Source organism: Oncorhynchus kisutch, unplaced genomic scaffold (genome assembly GCF_002021735.2).
Source record: "Oncorhynchus kisutch isolate 150728-3 unplaced genomic scaffold, Okis_V2 Okis01b-Okis20b_hom, whole genome shotgun sequence".
In the NCBI taxonomy this organism is placed as follows: domain Eukaryota; kingdom Metazoa; phylum Chordata; class Actinopteri; order Salmoniformes; family Salmonidae; genus Oncorhynchus; species Oncorhynchus kisutch.
The window spans coordinates 2,124,823-2,144,945 of NW_022261978.1; the positions used below are offsets into that span (position 1 = coordinate 2,124,823).

The window sequence follows — 20,123 nt, forward strand, 5'->3', positions numbered from 1 at the left end:
AGTAGCTGACGTGTGTAGTGTTGAGTGTTGCAGTCATTTCAGTCGCTGTAGTAGCTGACGTGTGTAGTGTTAAGTGTTGCAGTCATTTCAGTCGCTGTAGTAGCTGACGTGTGTAGTGTTAAGTGTTGCAGTGATTTCAGTCACTGTAGTAGCTGACCTGTGTAGTGTTAAGTGTTGCAGTCACTTCAGTCACTGTAGTAGCTGACGTGTGTAGTGTTGAGTGTTGCAGTCATTTCAGTCGCTGTAGTAGCTGACGTGTATAGTGTTGAGTGTTGCAGTCATTTCAGTCACTGTAGTAGCTGACGTGTGTAGTGTCGAGTGTTGCAGTCATTTCAGTCGCTGTAGTAGCTGACGTGTGTAGTGTTGAGTGTTGCAGTCATTTCAGTCGCTGTAGTAGCTGACGTGTGTAGTGTTGAGTGTTGCAGTCATTTCAGTCGCTGTAGTAGCTGACGTGTGTAGTGTTGAGTGTTGCAGTCATTTCAGTCACTGTAGTAGCTGACGTGTGTAGTGTTGAGTGTTGCAGTCATTTCAGTCGCTGTAGTAGCTGACGTGTGTAGTGTTAAGTGTTGCAGTCATTTCAGTCACTGTAGTAGCTGACGTGTGTAGTGTTGAGTGTTGCAGTCATTTCAGTCGCTGTAGTAGCTGACGTGTGTAGTGTTGAGTGTTGCAGTCATTTCAGTCGCTGTAGTAGCTGACGTGTGTAGTGTTAAGTGTTGCAGTCATTTCAGTCACTGTAGTAGCTGACGTGTGTAGTGTTGAGTGTTGCAGTCATTTCAGTCGCTGTAGTAGCTGACGTGTGTAGTGTTGAGTGTTGCAGTCATTTCAGTCACTGTAGTAGCTGACGTGTAGTGTTGAGTGTTGCAGTCATTTCAGTCACTGTAGTAGCTGACGTGTGTAGTGTTGAGTGTTGCAGTCATTTCAGTCGCTGTAGTAGCTGACGTGTGTAGTGTTGAGTGTTGCAGTCATTTCAGTCGCTGTAGTAGCTGACGTGTGTAGTGTTGAGTGTTGCAGTCATTTCAGTCGCTGTAGTAGCTGACGTGTGTAATGTTGAGTGTTGCAGTCATTTCAGTCACTGTAGTAGCTGACGTGTGTAGTGTTGAGTGTTGCAGTCATTTCAGTCGCTGTAGTAGCTGACGTGTATAGTGTTGAGTGTTGCAGTCATTTCAGTCACTGTAGTAGCTGACGTGTGTAGTGTTGAGTGTTGCAGTCATTTCAGTCGCTGTAGTAGCTGACGTGTGTAGTGTTAAGTGTTGCAGTCATTTCAGTCGCTGTAGTAGCTGACGTGTGTAGTGTTGAGTGTTGCAGTCATTTCAGTCGCTGTAGTAGCTGACGTGTATAGTGTTGAGTGTTGCAGTCATTTCAGTCACTGTAGTAGCTGACGTGTGTAGTGTCGAGTGTTGCAGTCATTTCAGTCGCTGTAGTAGCTGACGTGTGTAGTGTTGAGTGTTGCAGTCATTTCAGTCGCTGTAGTAGCTGACGTGTGTAGTGTTGAGTGTTGCAGTCATTTCAGTCGCTGTAGTAGCTGACGTGTATAGTGTATAGTGTTGCAGTCATTTCAGTCGCTGTTGTAGCTGACGTGTGTAGTGTTGAGTGTTGCAGTAATTTCAGTCACTGTAGTAGCTGACGTGTGTAGTGTTGAGTGTTGCAGTCATTTCAGTCGCTGTAGTAGCTGACGTGTGTAGTGTTAAGTGTTGCAGTCATTTCAGTCACTGTAGTAGCTGACGTGTGTAGTGTTGAGTGTTGCAGTCATTTCAGTCGCTGTAGTAGCTGACGTGTGTAGTGTTGAGTGTTGCAGTCATTTCAGTCGCTGTAGTAGCTGACGTGTGTAGTGTTAAGTGTTGCAGTCATTTCAGTCACTGTAGTAGCTGACGTGTGTAGTGTTGAGTGTTGCAGTCATTTCAGTCTCTGTAGTAGCTGACGTGTGTAGTGTTGAGTGTTGCAGTCATTTCAGTTGCTGTAGTAGCTGACGTGTGTAGTGTTGAGTGTTGCAGTCATTTCAGTCGCTGTAGTAGCTGACGTGTGTAGTGTTAAGTGTTGCAGTCATTTCAGTCGCTGTAGTAGCTGACGTGTGTAGTGTTAAGTGATGCAGTCATTTCAGTCGCTGTAGTAGCTGACGTGTGTAGTGTTGAGTGTTGCAGTCATTTCAGTCGCTGTAGTAGCTGACGTGTGTAGTGTTAAGTGTTGCAGTCATTTCAGTCGCTGTAGTAGCTGACGTGTGTAGTGTTGAGTCATCCACATACATAGAAACTCTGGCTTTGCTCAAAGTCAGTGACATGTCCTTAGTAAAGGTTGTGTGTGTGTTGGAGCGACAGTGTGTGTAGTGTTGAGTCATCCACATACATAGAAACTCTGGCTTTACTCAAAGTCAGTGACATGTCCTTAGTAAAGGTTGTGTGTGTGTTGGAGCGACAGTGTGTGTAGTGTTGAGTCATCCACATACATAGAAACTCTGGCTTTACTCAAAGTCAGTGACATGTCCTTAGTAAAGGTTGTGTGTGTGTTGGAGCGACAGTGTGTGTAGTGTTGAGTCATCCACATACATAGAAACTCTGGCTTTACTAAAAGTCAGTGACATGTCCTTAGTAAAGGTTGTGTGTGTGTTGGAGCGACAGTGTGTGTGGTGTGTAGGGCTCTGTGAGGGTGCTTAGAGACAGTACAAAAATAAGAACAAAGGACAACATAGATAGTCTGTGTAGCCATTGTGTTAGTTATTTGGCAGTCTGATGGCAAGAGGACAGAAGATTGCTGGGCAGATGCTGGATACTGCAGTAGTCCCTGGACAAGACATGCACTGACTACACTCACACGTTAATATTGGCATCTGCCAAGTCACTCGTGAAGTCACTCACAAAATGTCATTTATGTGGGGAATAGGCCAGTTTAGTACCCAAAGGTCCCAATACAACAACATGCATTTAGAAGTAGCATTCAAATCTTTTCTGAAATGGATTCCCCCGCAGTCTGAAATGAGTGTTGGTTATTCAGGCACATCTAGATGTGAAACAGGCCTCCTCAGCGCTCCAGACATCATCATGTGATTATCAGAATGAAAGAAAGTAGGATATGAAAGGGAACAACAGTAAGACATTCTGTAGGTTAACACTACTGTAGGCTACCGGATCACTTCCAACAGAACAGAGCTGTAGGTCTATGTAGACCAACGCAGGGTTTCTGTGGCCTACGCTGACTCTGTCATAGGGGATACAATGGTGGAGTAGGTTAAAGATACACACACACACTCTGTGGGTTGGTAGCTGGCCCTGCACCAGGCTGTGTCAGGTAGATAAGATGGGTGTGGTCAAGCTAAAGTAAACACAGGTATGAGCCAATCGAGGGAGATGGGAGACATTCAGTACAAATGTTAAATCAAAAGGAAGGTTTCTCTTCCCTGACTGCCTTCATATCTGCTCTGAAGGTATGTGGTCCAGCACTTTGTACTGAGTTGTAGTGTGGTATGTTGTTGTACGTCCTATACACCTTATCATTGGATCTTTACAGAGAATCTGCTCCTTGCTCAAGAGGACAAAGGTCAAACAAAGCATTCCAAGTTTTTTCGATGTGAAATGTTGGTTTTTCTAAAGTTATTCCATTTGATCTAGTACCACAAACTCCCAATGAAACCACATACCTCTGTTCTCTGTTCTCTGTTCTTCCTCTCTCTCTCCCTCCTTCCCTCCCTCCTTTCCTCCCTCCTTGCCTCCCTCCTTGCCTCCCTCCTTGCCTCCCTCCTTGCCTCCATCCATCCCTCCCTCCTTGCCTCCCTCCTTGCCTCCATCCATCCCTCCCTCCTTGCCTCCATCCTTGCCTCCATCCATCCCTCCCTCCTTCCCTCCCTCCTTGCCTCCCTCCATCCCTCCCTCCTTGCTTCCCTCCTTGCCTCCCTCCTTGCCTCCCTCCTTGCCTCCCTCCTTGCCTCCCTCCTTGCCTCCATCAGATCCTAGTTGGGGCTCCTGTTCCTTAGGAGTGTTCATCTGTGTTCAATGTTCCGGGATCCACAGGAATATTCCCGCCATCGGAATGAAGGTCAAATCCCTCAGCCTCTCCCGCTGGGAAGACCAGGAAGTGAAGGTGAGCTGCTCACCAAAATCACCCAAATCGCAATATTCGCTAACGTACATTTCTTCAAATCCAATCGGCTCTGGGTTCATTGCTATTTTTAAATCATTTCCAATGCTTCATCTGTGCTTGATTGAGCTTGCCTGGCTTGACAGACCGACAGAGTCGTCCCAAAATGGCAAACCCCGCCCATCTGTGACTCCAGGCAGGCTAGAGCTGACGCTCAAAGTACTTGAAAGATTTGATATAGTTTTTGAACCCAGGTCTGAATCCATGACTACACATAGTCCTTTATGACTGAGTCATAACTCCGTGATGAACCTGATATGAATATGAAATGATTTCAGACAGGCTTTTGTCCCGTCCATCCTGAAGAATAGGACATTATCCTGTAGAAAATGAATGGTTATGCTGCATATTTCACATTCAAAACAATCCACTGGAAGGAATTGTCTGTGTTTAGCTAATACGTGGTATGACACATGCAATCATGACTCATCCGCCCGTCTGTTCTGTCTCTCTCAACTTCTCTCTTTCTCTGTGTGTGTGGGTGGGTGTGTGTTACAGTTCATGGCGGAGAATGGGAACGAATTGATGAAGCAGAAATATGAGGCGTTTGTTCCTGTCTACTACTACAAACCTACCCACAAAGACTGCCAGTAAGTGTGCCTGTGCGCTTGTGTGCGTGTGTGTGTGTGTGTGTGTGTGTGTGTGTGTGTGTGTGTGTGGTGACCATGGCAACGGGACCATTGTAATAATGACATTGTGATGAGGGGGATATTTTTGGGGGACTCATGGCAAAGAGGTGCTGGCTAGGGCAGGATACTGAAAGGAACACACACACACACACACACACACACACACACACACACACACACACACACACACACACTGTCTATTCTCTATCATGATCAATCCCTTAGAAAGACATTAGGATGAAGTGCACATTGTAATATGTTCCATAATAAGATCAGGTTGATTTCCTGTGATGTTTAATGTGTAGGAGGAGGAATCATTGAGTTTCAGTCATGTGTTTTAGACTAGTTATAGGATATGTTTCCTTGTTCATTATTTCCTCGCTTTCTCGCTTTCTCTCTTTCTCTCTCTCTCTCTCTCTCTCTCTCTCTCTCTCTCTCTCTCTCTCTCTCTCTCTCTCTCTCTCTCTCCCTCTCTCTCTCTCTCTCTGTCTCTCTCTCTCTCTCTCTCTCTCTCTGTCTTTCTCTCTCTCTCTCTCTCTCTGTCTCTCTGTCTTTCTCTCTCTCTCTCTCTCTCTCTCTCTGTCTCTCTGTCTTTCTCTCTCTCTCTCTCTCTCTCTCTGTCTTTCTCTCTCTCTCTCTCTCTCTCTCTCTCTCTCTCTCTCTCTCTCTCTCTCTCTGTCTCTCTCTCTCTATTCAATTTAAGGGCTTTATTGGCATGGGAAACAAATGTTTATATAAGGTAGATAATAAACAAAAGTGAAATAAACAATAAAAAATGAACAGTAAACATTGCACCCACACAAGTTCCAAAAGAATAAAGACATTTCAAATGTCATATTATGTCGATATACAGTGTTGTAACGATGTGCAAATAGTTAAAGTACAAAAGGGAAAATAAATAAACATAAATATGGGTTGTATTTACAATGGTGTTTGTTCTTCACTGGTTGCCCTTTTCTTGTGGTAACAGGTCACTTGCTGCTGTGATGGCACACTGTGGAATTTCACCCAGTAGATGTGGGAGTTTATCAAAATTGGTCTGTGTAATCTGTGGGAAATATGTGTCTCTAATATGGTCATACATTGGTCAGGAGGTTAGGAAGTGCAGCTCAGTTTCCACCTCATTTTGTGGGCAGTGTGCACATAGCCTGTCTTCTCTTGAGAGCCATGTCTGCCTACGGCAGCTTTTCTCAATAGCAAGGCTATGCTCACTGAGTCTGTACATAGTCAAAGCTTTCCTTAATTTTGGGTCAGTCACAGTGGCCAGGTATTCTGCCACTGTGTACTCTCTGTTTAGGGCCAAATAGCATTCTAGTTTGCTCTGTTTTTTTGTTAATTCTTTTCAATGTGTCAAGTAATTATCTTTTTGTTTTCTCATGATTTGCTTGGGTCTAATTGTGTTGCTGTCCTGGGGCTCTGTGGGGTGTGTTTGTGAACAGAGCCCCAGGACCAGCTTGCTTAGTGGACTCTTCTCCAGGTTCATCTCTCTGTAGGTGATGGCTTTGTTATGGATGGTTTGGGAATCGCTTCCTTTTAGGTTGTTGTAGAATTTAACAGCTCTTTTCTGGATTTTGATAATTAGCGGGTATCATTCTAATTGTGCTCTGCAGGCATTATTTGGTGTTTTACGTTGTACACAGAGGATATTTTTGCAGAATTCTGCATGCAGAGTCTCAATTTGGTGTTTGTCCCATTTGGTGAATTCTTGGTTGCTGAGCAGACCCCAGACCTCACAACCATGAAAGGCAATATAACTGATTCAAGTATTTTTAGCTAGATCATAATTGGTATGTCGAAGTTTATTTTCCATTTGATGGAATAGAAGGCCCTTCTTGCCTTGTCTCTCAGATCGTTCACAGCTTGTGGAGGTTACCTGTGGCACTGATGTCTAGGCCGAGGTATGTATAGTTTGTTGTGCTCTCGGGCAACGGTGTCTGAATCGTTCCTGCGCCTGTCTCCCGACTCATTCATACCAGCGTGACTGAAATAGTGAGATAACAGTCTCAGGTGTCAGTGTGGTTTGTGTCTTTTAGACAAAAAACATTCTCTGCTGTTATGTGGCAGGTAATCTTGGAACTATCTTGAATCCTTATGTTATGTTTTAATGAGTGTCAGAGATACCTGATGTTTTCTGTGTGTGTGTGATGGTTTGTTTGAATGCGTGTCGTGTGTTGTTGACTGTCAGGTGTTTATCTCACGCTGGGACCGATGGCTTGTCTTGTCCGTTTTGTCTCGTCCGTCGTCTCGTCTTCGTCTCGTCTTCGTCTCGTAATCAGCAACGCTAATCCTTTCATCAGCTCTCTGGGCTTCCCAGCAGTCATCAGACTGCACTCAGCATGGACACACACACACACACACACACACACACACACAGACACACACACACAGACACACACACACACACAGACACACACACACAGACACACACAGACACACACACACAGACACACACAGACACACACAGACACACACACACACACAGACACAGACACAGACACACACACACACCTCCCATCTGGTTATTATGTAGTCTGGCTGATTGCAGTACTTGACATGGACGGTTGTGTCTGAAGAGATGGAGGGAGGGAGGAGGGAGAGAGAGGAAAGAGGGAGAGAGAGAGGAGGGAGGGAGGATGGAGAGAGAGGAAAGAGGGAGAGAGAGAGGAGGGAGGGGGAGAGAGGAAAGAGGGAGAGAGAGAGGAGGGAGGGAGGAGGGAGAGAGAGGAAAGAGGGAGAGAGAGAGGAGGGAGGGAGGAGGGAGAGAGAGGAAAGAGGGAGAGAGAGGAGGGAGGGAGAGAGGGAGGGAGAGAGGGGGGAGAGAGAGGAAAGAGGGAGAGAGAGAGGAGGGAGGGAGGAGGGAGAGAGAGAGGAGGGAGAGAGGGGGGAGAGAGAGGAAAGAGGGAGAGAAAGAGGAGGGAGGGAGCGAGAGAGGAGGGAGGGAGGAGGGAGAGAGAGGGGGGAGGGAGAGAGAGGAAATAGGGAGAGAGAGGAAAGAGGGAGAGAGAGAGGAGGGGGGAGGGAGAGAGAGGAGGGAGGGAGAGAGAGGAAAGAGGGAGAGTGCTTCTCTTTGTCTCTGAAGCTGTACACTGATCCCAGCTCTAATGTTAATGAACACTTCACATTTTCCTTGCTGCCAAATGTCACATATTACACACACACACACACACACACACACACAGACACACACACACAGACACACACAGAGTGATAGAATCCAACCTGATCTGGGAATTTGCCGTAATATGGATGAATGTTTATTTTTGACCTATTAATTCCACGTGGTTACAGATAATGGTGCTGTTTCCATCAGTATCATCAATAACTCTCTCTGATGGTTAGATCATTGTGAACTGCTGTGGTACAGTGGTATCAGTAGTGTTCTCTGAGCCTCGTGAGGTCAGGCCCAGTGCTGTGGTACAGTGGTGTCAGTAGTGTTCTCTGACTCTGAGCCTCGTGAGGTCAGGCCCAGTGCTATGGTACAGTGGTATCAGTAGTGTTCTCTGAGCCTCGTGAGGCCAGGCCCAGTGCTGTGGTACAGTGGTATCAGTAGTGTTCTCCGAGCCTCGTGAGGCCAGGCCCAGTGCTGTGGTACAGTGGTATCAGTAGTGTTCTCTGATCCTCGTGAGGCCAGGCCCAGTGCTGTGGTACAGTGGTATCAGTAGTGTTCTCTGAGCCTCGTGAGGCCAGGCCCAGTGCTGTGGTACAGTGGTATCAGTAGTGTTCTCTGACTCTGAGCCTCGTGAGGCCAGGCCCAGTGCTGTGGTACAGTGGTATCAGTAGTGTTCTCTGATCCTCGTGAGGCCAGGCCCAGTGCTGTGGTACAGTGGTATCAGTAGTGTTCTCTGAGCCTCGTGAGGCCAGGCCCAGTGCTGTGGTACAGTGGTATCAGTAGTGTTCTCTGAGCCTCGTGAGGCCAGGCCCAGTGCTGTGGTACAGTGGTATCAGTAGTGTTCTCTGAGCCTCGTGAAGTCAGGCCCAGTGCTGTGGTACAGTGGTATCAGTAGTGTTCTCTGAGCCTCGTGAAGTCAGGCCCAGTGCTGTGGTACAGTGGTATCAGTAGTGTTCTCTGACTCTGAGCCTTGTGAGGTCAGGCCCAGTGCTGTGGTACAGTGGTATCAGTAGTGTTCTCTGAGCCTCGTGAGGTCAGGTCCAGTGCTGTGGTACAGTGGTATCAGTAGTGTTCTCTGACTCTGAGCCTCGTGAGGTCAGGCCCAGTGCTATGATACAGTGGTATCAGTAGTGTTCTCTGAGCCTCGTGAGGCCAGGCCCAGTGCTGTGGTACAGTGGTATCAGTAGTGTTCTCTGAGCCTTGTGAGGTCAGGCCCAGTGCTGTGGTACAGTGGAATCAGTAGTGTTCTCTGACTCTGAGCCCCGTGAGGTCAGGCCCAGTGCTGTGGTACAGTGGTATCAGTAGTGTTCTCTGAGCCTCGTGAGGCCAGGACCAGTGCTGTCGTACAGTGGTATCAGTAGTGTTCTCAGACTCTGAGCCTCGTGAGGTCAGGCCCAGTGCTGTGGTACAGTGGTATCAGTAGTGTTCTCTGAGCCTTGTGAGGTCAGGCCCAGTGCTGTGGTACAGTGGTATCAGTAGTGTTCTCTGACTCTGAGCCCCGTGAGGTCAGGCCCAGTGCTGTGGTACAGTGGTATCAGTAGTGTTCTCTGAGCCTCTTGAGGCCAGGACCAGTGCTGTCGTACAGTGGTATCAGTAGTGTTCTCAGACTCTGAGCCTCGTGAGGTCAGGCCCAGTGCTGTGGTACAGTGGTATCAGTAGTGTTCTCTGAGCCTCGTGAGGCCAGGCCCAGTGCTGTGGTACAGTGGTATCAGTAGTGTTCTCTGACTCTGAGCCTCGTGAAGTCAGGCCCAGTGCTGTGGTACAGTGGTATCAGTAGTGTTCTCTGACTCTGAGCCTCGTGAAGTCAGGCCCAGTGCTGTGGTACAGTGGTATCAGTAGTGTTCTCTGAGCCTACAGAGAGTATCTGTTCTACACCTGGCCTACAGAGAGTATCTGTTCTCACCTGGCCTACAGAGAGTATCTGTTCTACACCTGGCCTACAGAGAGGATCTGTTCTACACCTGGCCTACAGAGAGGATCTGTTCTACACCTGGCCTACAGAGAGGATCTGTTCTACACCTGGCCTACAGAGAGTATCTGTTCTACACCTGGCCTACAGAGAGTGTCTGTCCTCACAAATGCTCACGATAACACTCATTATAACACTCACTGTAACACTCAATATAACACTCACTGTAACACTCACTCACTGTAACACTCAATATAACACTCACTGTAACACTCACTCACTGTAACACTCACTCACTGTAACACTCAATATAACACTCACTGTAACACTCACTCACTGTAACACTCACTATAACACTCACTGTAACACTCACTGTAACACTCACTGTAACACTCACTATAACACTCACTGTAACACTCACTATAACACTCACTGTAACACTCACTATAACACTCACTGTAACACTCACTGTAACACTCACTGTAACACTCACTATAAACACTCACGGTACCACTCACTGTAATACTCACTCACTGTAACACTCACTCACTATAACACTCACTGTAACACTCACTGTAACACTCACTGTAACACTCACTGTAACACTCACTATAACACTCACTGTCACACTCACTGTAACACTCACTATAACACTCACTGTAACACTCACTGTAACACTCACTGTAACACTCGTACTGTAACACTCACTATAACACTCACTATAACACTCACTGTAACACTCACTATAACACTCACTGTAACACTCACTATAAAACTCACTGTAACACTCACTGTAACACTCACTATAACACTCACTGTAACACTCACTGTAACACTCACTCACTGTAACACTCACTCACTGTAACACTCACTGTAACACTCACTGTAACACTCACTGTAACACTCACTATAACACTCACTGTAACACTCACTCACTGTAACACTCACTCACTGTAACACTCACTCACTGTAACACTCACTCACTGTAACACTCACTCACTGTAACACTCACTGTAACACTCACTATAACACTCACTGTAACACTCACGGTAACACTCACTGTAACACTCACTATAACACTCACTATGACACTCACTGTAACACTCACTGTAACTCTCTGTTCTGCTGTTCTCGCAATGACCGTAATTAGTTAATATACGTTTTGTGTGTAGAGCTTTCATGTAGTTTGGTTGTCTGGGGATTTTGAGAAGTTTTCCTGATTCCTAATATATCATATCGGTGTGTGTGTGTGTGTGTGTGTGTGTGTGTGTGTGTGTGTGTGTGTGTGTGTGTGTGTGTGTGTGTGTGTGTGTGTGTGTGTGTGTGTGTGTGTGTGTGTGTGTCTGTGTGTGTGTGTCTGTGTGCGTGTGCGTGTGCGTGTGTGTGCGTGTGCGTGTGTGTGTGTGTATGTGTGTGTGTGTGTGTGTGTCCAGGGTCCTGAGGGAGCAGTGGATCAGAGCGAAGTACGAGAGGAAAGAGTTTACAGGGGAAGGGAAGAAACAGACCTATGAGGAGGGTGAGGACACACACACACAACACATCACACACTCACACACACACAGAGATATGCACTGATGAGCTTGTCACTGTGTCTCTGAAAGGAACAAGGGATGGAATGTTGATGAAAAGGGGGCGGGACAACGGCCAGTTCCTCAACCGACGATTCGTTCTCTCAGAAAGAGAGGGGACAATGAAATACTTCACCAAGTATGATGTAAGTCTGACTATTTACTGCTGTCTTCATCTCACAAACACTGTCTTCAACATACAGTGCCTACGGAAATTATTCAGACCCCTTGACTTTTCACATTTTGTTACGTTACAGCCTTATTCTAAAATGGGTTAAATTAAAATGTTTCCTCGTCAATATACACACAATACCCCATAATGACAAAGTGAAAACAGGTTTTTAGACATTTTTGTAAATTCATTACAAATAAAATTCTGAAATACCTTATTTACATAAGTATTCAGACCCTTTGCTGTGATACTCAGGTGAATTTTGTTTCTTGAAGTTTTTCTACAACTTGATTGGAGTCCACCTGGGGTAAATTCAACTGATTGAACATTATTTGGAAAGGCAGACACCCGTCTATATAAGGTCACGCAGTTCACAGTGCATGTCAGAGCAAAAACCAAGCCATGAGGTCAAAGGAATTGTCCATAGAGCTCCGAGACAGGATAGTGTCGAGGCACAAATCTGGGGAAGGGAACCAAAACATTTCTGCAGCATTGAAGTTCCCCAAGAACACAGTGGCCTCCATCATTCTTAAATTAAAGAAGTTTGGAACCGCCGAGACTCTTCCTAGAGCTGGCCAGCCAAACTGAGCAATCGGTGGAGAAGGGCCTTGGTCAGGTAGGTAACCAAGGATCCGATGAGTTCCTCTGTGAAGATGGAAGAATCTTCCAGAAGGACAACCATCTCTGCAGCACTCCACCAATCAGGCCTTCATGGTAGAGTGGCCAGATAGAAGCCGCTCCTCAGTAAAAGACATGACAGACTGCTTGGAGTTTGTCAAAAGGCACCTAAAGGACTCAGACCCTGAGAAACAAGAAGCTCTGGTCTGAATGCCAAGCATCACATCTGGAGGAAACCTGCAGTGAAGCATGGTGGTGACAGCATCATGCTGTGGAGATGTTTTTCAGTGGCAGTGACTGAGAGACTAGTCAGGATAGAGGGAAAGATGAACAGAGCAAAGTACAGAGTGATCCTTGATGAAAACCTGCTCCACAGTGCTCAGAAACCTCAGACTGGGGGAAGGTTCACCTTCCAACAGGACAACAACACCAAAGCACACACAGCCAAGTCAGCGCAGGTGTGGCTTCGGGACAAGTCTCTGAATGTCCTTGAGTGGCCCAGCCAGAGCCCGGACTTGAACCCGATTGGACATCTCTGGAGAGACTTGAAAATAGCTCTGCAGTGACGCTTACCATCCAACCTGACAGAGCTTGAGAGGATCTGCAGATAAAATTAGGAGAAATTCCCCAAATACAGGTGTGCCAAGCTTGTAGCGTCATATCCAAGAAGACTCGAGGCTGTAACAAAGTCCTGAGTAAAGGGTCTGAATACTTATGTAAATGTGTTATATTGTATTTTTTTGAAATACATTTACAAACATGTATAAAAAACAGTTTTTTCTTTGTCATTATGGGGTATTGTGTGGAGATTGATGAGGTAAAAAAGTAATTTAATTATTTGTAGAATAAGGCTGTAACGTAACAAAATGTGGAAAAAGCCAAGGGGTCTGAATACTTTCTGAGTGCACTGTTATAATCATACAAATACTGAGACAAACTCTTTTAGCTTTGATACTATTCTGCAGCCTGCCCTACCCTGTAGGACACACAACACACACCTTCCTAACCACTGAGTCACAGGAAGGTCTGCAGCCTGCCCTACTCTGTAGGACACACAACACACACACACCTTCCTAACCACTGAGTCACAGGAAGGCCTGCCACGTTACAGTACAGCAGGTTCAGACAACTCTCTCTCCCCCCCTCCAACTCTCTGTCTCAGTTTAAAAGTACTAAACAAATTAGAGACCAATCCTGTGCTAAGTACTGGGGCGGCAGCGTAGCCTAGTGGTTAGAGCGTTGGACTAGTAACCGGAAGGTTGCGAGTTCAAACCCCCGAGCTGACATGGTACAAATCTGTCGTTCTGCCCCTGAACAGGCAGTTAACCCACTGTTCCCAGGCCGTCATTGAAAATAAGAATGTGTTCCTAACTGACTTGCCTAGTTAAATAAAGGTAAAATAAAAAATAAAAGTTGTCACATTAAACTTTGTTAAGTAACTTTGTGTCTAATACCTAACTCTTCGCATTTTACAACGGTGAAAGGGGATTGAGTGTGAATGTGTGAGTGAGTGTTTGTGATGCAGTGTGGGTGCTACTGTGAGTCGAGGCGATTGCATGGGGGAAGGCAATGCCTACTTACACAGTCAGCCGAGGAAGTGTTTAGTTGTCGTTCTCATGGAAACCTACCAATTGGGTTGGACTTGGAGAATTCTGAAGTCTATCAGATGTCCAGGTCTGCCTCCTGGGGATTTGAAAGGGGATTAAGCCAACTTGTCTAAATTACTCTTGTGTTCATTCCACTTAAGATGTTGGAGCCATTTGTTCCCCTTCTAAAGTGCTAATTTCCCCCCCCCCCCCCCCCATGAGTCCTTAGCACATACAGTAACTACTGTTTGCAAAGTATTATTCATAATATGCAAAGGCAGTGCTTGTGTCAACAAAGATGTGCAGCTCCTCCACCGGGTGCACCCTACCCCTCTCTCCCCCTTACCTCCACTCCCCCTTCAGCCTGCCATCCCACACATTACCTGCCACCTTACCCTCCAATGTCCCTACACCACCCCTCTGTCCTCCTCTTTCCATCCCCCTCTCACCACCCCTAACTCTCTCTCTCCCTCCCCTCTCTCGCTCCCCTCTCACTCCCCTAACTCTCTCCCTCCCCTCTCACCCCCTAACTCTCTCTCTCTCTCTCCCTCCCCTCTCACCCCCTAACTCTCACTCTCCCTCCCATCTCACCCCCTAACTCTCTCTATCCCTCCCCTCTCACCCCCTAACTCTCTCTCCCTCCCTCCTTCTCACCCCCCATAACTCTCCTCTCTCTCCCTCCCCTCACCCCCTGAACTCTCTCTCCATCCCCTCTCACCCCCCCTAACTCTCTCTCTCCCATCCCCTCTCACCCCCCCCAACTCTCTCTCTCTCCCTCCCCTCTCACCCCTAACTCTCTCTCTCTCCCTCCCCTCTCACCCCTAACTCTCTCTCTCCCTCCCCTCTGACCCCCCTAACTCTCTCTATCCCTCCCCTCTCACCCCCTAACTCTCTCTCTACATCCCCTCTCACCCCCCCTAACACTCACTATCCCTCCCCTCACCCCCCCTAACTCTGTCTCTCAATCCCCTCTCACCCCCCCTAACTCTCTCTCTCTCTCCATCCCCTCTCACCCCCCCTAACTCTGTCTCTCAATCCCCTCTCACCCCCCTAACTCTCTCTCTCTCCATCCCCTCTCACCCCCTAACTCTCTCTCTCCCTCCCCTCCACAACCTCTAACTCTCTCTCTCCCTCCCCTCCACCACCTCTAACCCTCTCTGTCCCTCCCCTCCACAACCTCTAACTCTCTCCCTCCCCTCCACAACCTCTAACTCTCTCTGTCCCTCCCCTCCACAACCTCTAACCCTCTCTGTCCCTCCCCTCCACAACCTCTAACCCTCTCTGTCCCTCCCCTTCACCACCTCTAACTCTCTCTGTCCCTCCCCTCCCCTCCACCACCTCTAACCCTCTCTGTCCCTCCCCTCCACAACCTCTAACTCTCTCTGTCCCTCCCCTCCACCACCTCTAACCCTCTCTGTCCCTCCCCTCCACAACCTCTAACTCTCTCTGTCCCTCCCCTCCCCTCCACCACCTCTAACCCTCTCTGTCCCTCCCCTCCACAACCTCTAAACCTCTCTGTCCCTCCCCTCCACCACCTCTAACTCTCTCTGTCCCTCCCCTCCCCTCCCCTCCACCACCTCTAACCCTCTCTGTCCCTCCCCTCCACAACCTCTAACTCTCTCTGTCCCTCCCCTCCCGTCCACCACCTCTAACCCTCTCTGTCCCTCCCCTCCACCACCTCTAACTCTCTCTGTCCCTCCCCTCCCTTCCACCACCTCTGACCCTCTCTGTCCCTCCCCTCCACAACCTCTAACTCTCTCCCTCCCCTCCACAACCTCTAACCCTCTCTGTCCCTCCCCTCCACAACCTCTAACTCTCTCCCTCCCCTCCACAACCTCTAACTCTCTCTGTCCCTCCCCTCCACAACCTCTAACCCTCTCTGTCTCTCCTCTCCACAACCTCTAACCCTCTCTGTCCCTCCCCTCCACAACCTCTAACTCTCTCTGTCCCTCCCCTCCACCACCTCTAACCCTCTCTGTCCCTCCCCTCCACAACCTCTAACTCTCTCCCTCCCCTCCCCTCCACCACCTCTAACCCTCTTTGTCCCTCCCCTCCACCACCTCTAACTCTCTCTGTCCCTCCCCTCCCTTCCACCACCTCTAACCCTCTCTGTCCCTCCCATCCCCTCCACAACCTCTAACCCTCTCTGTCCCTCCCCTCCACAACCTCTAACTCTCTCCCTCCCCTCCACAACCTCTATCTCTCTCTGTCCCTCCCCTCCCCTCCACAACCTCTAACCCTCTCTGTCCCTCCCCTCCACAACCTCTAACTCTCTCTGTCCCTCCCCTCCACCACCTCTAACCCTCTCTGTCCCTCCCCTCCACAACCTCTAACTCTCTCCCTCCCCTCCACAACCTCTAACCCTCTCTGTCCCTCCCCTCCACAACCTCTAACCCTCTCTGTCCCTCCCCTCCCCTCCACAACCTCTAACCCTCTCTGTCCCTCCCCTCCACAACCTCTAACTCTCTCCCTCCCCTCCACAACCTCTAACCCTCTCTGTCCCTCCCCTCCACCACCTCTAACTCTCTCTGTCCCTCCCCTCCACCACCTCTAACTCTCTCTGTCCCTCCCCTCCACCACCTCTAACCCTCTTTGTCCCTCCCCTCCCCTCCACAACCTCTAAACCTCTCTGTCCCTCCCCTCCGCCACCTCTAACTCTCTCTGTCCCTCCCCTCCCCTCCACCACCTCTAACCCTCTCTGTCCCTCCCCTCCACAACCTCTAACTCTCTCCCTCCCCTCCACAACCTCTAACCCTCTCTGTCCCTCCCCTCCACAACCTCTAACCCTCTCTGTCGCTCCCCTCCACAACCTCTAACCCTCTCTGTCCCTCCCCTCCCCTCCACAACCTCTAACTCTCTCCCTCCCCTCCACAACCTCTAACCCTCTCTGTCCCTCCCCTCCACCACCTCTAACTCTCTCTGTCCCTCCCCTCCACCACCTCTAACTCTCTCTGTCCCTCCCCTCCCCTCCACAACCTCTAACCCTCTCTGTCCCTCCCCTCCACAACCTCTAACTCTCTCTCTCCCTCCCCTCCCCTCCACAACATCTAACCCTCTCTGTCCCTCCCCTCCAAAACCTCTAACTCTCTCTCTCCCTCCCCTCCCCTCCACAACCTCTAACCCTCTCTGTCCCTCCCCTCCCCTCCACAACCTCTAACTCTCTCTGTCCCTCCCCTCCACCACCTCTAACTCTCTCTACATCCCCTCTCACCCCCTAACTCTCTCTCTCTACATCCCCTCCACCACCTCTAACCCTCACTGTCCCTCCCCTCCAACACCTCTAACTCTCTCTCCATCCCCTCTCACCCCCTAACTCTCTCTCTCCCTCCCCTCCACCACCTCTAACTCTCTCTGTCCCTCCCCTCCCCTCCACAACCTCTAACCCTCTCTGTCCCTCCCCTCCACCACCTCAACCTCTCTCTACATCCCCTCTCACCCCCTATCTCTCTCTCTCTCCCTCCCCTCCACCACCCCTAACTCTCTCTGTCCCTCCCCTCTCTCTAGGCCAAGGAGCCTAAAGCGGTGATCAAGGTGGACTCTATCAACGCAGCCTTCCAGCCAGAGAAGATAGGTAACCCCAACGGACTACAGATCACCTACCTGAAAGACTACAACACCAGAAACATCTTCCTCTACCACGACAACGGCAAGGTAGCTGTGTGGGGGTGTCTGTCACTGTATATGGATGTGCATGGATCAATTCAGCAAGGTAGCTCACTCCTCTCTCTCTCTCTCTCTCCCCCCCCCCCCCCCCCCCCCCCAATCAGGAGATAGTAGACTGGTTCAACTCTATAAGGGCCATCCAGCTCCACTATCTAAAGGTGGCCTTTCCAGGGGCTAATGATGCGGAGGTGAGTACACACACACACACACGGACGCATACAAGTACACATACAATAGCACGCTGCATTTAATCATATTTTTCAGCTGATGCCCAAATTGACCCGCAACTTTCTGAAGGAGGGCTATATGGAGAAAACAGGACCCAGGGTAAGTTTAAACACCCATGCGCGCGAGAACACACACTATTTTACTATCATTTTACTATCATTGTGGGGACCAAACAATTGATTCCCATTCAATATCCTATTTAACCTAACCTCTCCTCTTTGGTATGTGGTATTTTATTAGGATCCCCATTAGCTGTAGCAAAAGCAGCAGCTCCTCTTCCTGGGGTCCAACACAGAACATGAAACATGACATAATACAGAACATTAATAGACCAGAACAGCTCAAGGACAGAACTACATGAATTTAAAAAGGCAAACGTATCCTTCATATCAATACATACAAACTATCTAGGTCAAATAGGGGAGAGGCGATGTGAGGTGTTGCTTTATCTGTTTTTTGAAACCAGGTTTGCTGTTCACTTGAGCAATATGAGATGGAACGGAGTTCCATGCAATAATGTCTCTATATAATATCGTACGCTTTCTTGAATTTGTTCTGGATTTGGGGACTGTGAAAAAAACCCTGGTGGTATGTCTGGTTGGGTAAGTGTGTGTGTCAGAGCTGTGTGTAAGTTGACTATGCAAACAATTTGGGATTTTCAACACATTGATGATTCTTACAAAAAGAAGAAGTGATGCAGTCAGTCTCTCCTCAACTCTTAGCGAAGAGAGACTGGCAGCATAGTATTTATATCAGCCCTCTGATTATAATGAAGAGCAAGACGTGCTGCTCTGTTCTAGGTCAGCTGCAGCTTAACTAGGTCTTTCCTTGCAGAACTCGACCACACGACTGGACAATAATCAAGATAAGACAAAACTAAAGCCTGCAGGACTTGCTTTTTGGAGTGTGGTGTCAAAAAGCAGAGAATCTCTTTATTAAGGACAGACCTCTCCCCATCTTAACTATGAAATCTATCTGTTTTGACCATGACCGTTTACAATCTAAGGTAATGGCAAGTAATTTAGTCTCCTCAACTTGTTCAACATCCACACCCTTCATTACCAGATTCATCTGAGGTCTAGAACTTAGGGAAGGATTTGTACCAAATACAACACTCTTAATTTTTAGAGATGTTCAGGACCAATTTATTACTGGCCACCCATTCCAAAACAGACTGCAACTCTTTGTTAAGGGATTCAGTGACTTAATTAGCTGTGGTTGCTGATGTGTATATGGTTGAATTATCAGAATACATGGACACACATGCTTTTTTTAATGCCAGTGGCAGTTCATCGCTAAAAATAGAAAAGAGTAGAGGGCCTAGAGAGCTGCCCTGCGGTACACCACACTTTACATGTTTGACATTAGAGAAGCTTCCATTAAAGAAAACCCTTTGAGTTCTATTAGATAGATGGCTCTGAATCCACAATAAGGCAGAGGTTGTAAAGCCATAACACATACGTTTTCTCAACAACAGGTTATGGTCAATAATATCAAAGGCTGCACTGAGATCTAACAGTACAGCTCCCATAATCTTCTTATTATCAATTTATTTCAACCAATCATCAGTCATTTGTGTCAGTGCAGTACATGTTGAGTGTCCTTCTCTATAAGCATGCTGAAAGTCTGTTGTTCATTTGTTTACAGAGAAATAGCATTGTATTTGGTCAAACACTATTTTTTCCAACAGCTTGCTAAGAGCTGGCAGCAAGCTGATAGGTCTGCTGTTAGAACCAGTAAAGGCTGTTTTACCACTATTGGGTAGCGGAATTACTTTGGCTTCCCTCCAGGCCTGAGGACAAAGACTTTCCTCTAGGCTCAGATTAAAGATATGACAGATAGGAGTGGCCATAGAGTCAGGTACCATCCACAGTAGGAGTGGCCATAGAGTCAGCTACCATCCTCAGTAGGAGTGGCCATAGAGTCAGCTACCATCCTCAGTAGGAGTGGCCATAGAGTCAGCTACCATCCTCAGTAGGAGTGGCCATAGAGTCAGGTACCATCCTCAGTAGGAGTGGCCATAGAGTCAGGTACCATCCACAGTAGGAGTGGCCATAGAGTCAGCTACCATCCTCAGTAGGAGTGGCCATAGAGTCAGCTACCATCCTCAGTAGGAGTGGCCATAGAGTCAGCTACCATCCTCAGTAGGAGTGGCCATAGAGTCAGGTACCATCCACAGTAGCTTCCCATCTAAGTTGTCAATGCCAGGAGGTTTGTCATTATTGATCATTAGCAATAATTTTTCCACCTCTCCCACACTAACTTCACAAAATTCTAACTTGCAATGCTTTTCTTTCATTATTTTATTTTTTTATGCATGAATACGATGTCTCTCTGTTCGTTGTTGTAATTTCCTGCCTAAGTTTGCCCACTTTGCCAATGAAGTAATCATTAAAATAATTGCCAACATCAAATGGTTTTGTGATGAATAAGCTATCTGATTCGATAAAAGATGGAGTGGAATTTATCTTTCTGCCCATAATTTCATTTAAAGTACTCCAGTTGTTTTCCTTCAT

General features: G+C 47.8%; 1 protein-coding gene across 1 annotated transcript in view; it reads left to right on the forward strand.

Moving 5' to 3' along the window:
• Positions 1-20,123, forward strand: part of LOC109885831 (arf-GAP with dual PH domain-containing protein 1) — a 47,868-nt gene that overhangs the window by 9,081 nt on the left and 18,664 nt on the right. Inside the window, exons 2-8 of the mRNA XM_031811557.1 lie at positions 3,935-4,068; positions 4,624-4,715; positions 11,206-11,288; positions 11,374-11,486; positions 17,221-17,367; positions 17,484-17,567; positions 17,644-17,706. Coding sequence (XP_031667417.1) covers positions 3,935-4,068; positions 4,624-4,715; positions 11,206-11,288; positions 11,374-11,486; positions 17,221-17,367; positions 17,484-17,567; positions 17,644-17,706 — 716 coding nt within the window. The remainder of the gene's footprint in view (positions 1-3,934; positions 4,069-4,623; positions 4,716-11,205; positions 11,289-11,373; positions 11,487-17,220; positions 17,368-17,483; positions 17,568-17,643; positions 17,707-20,123) is intronic.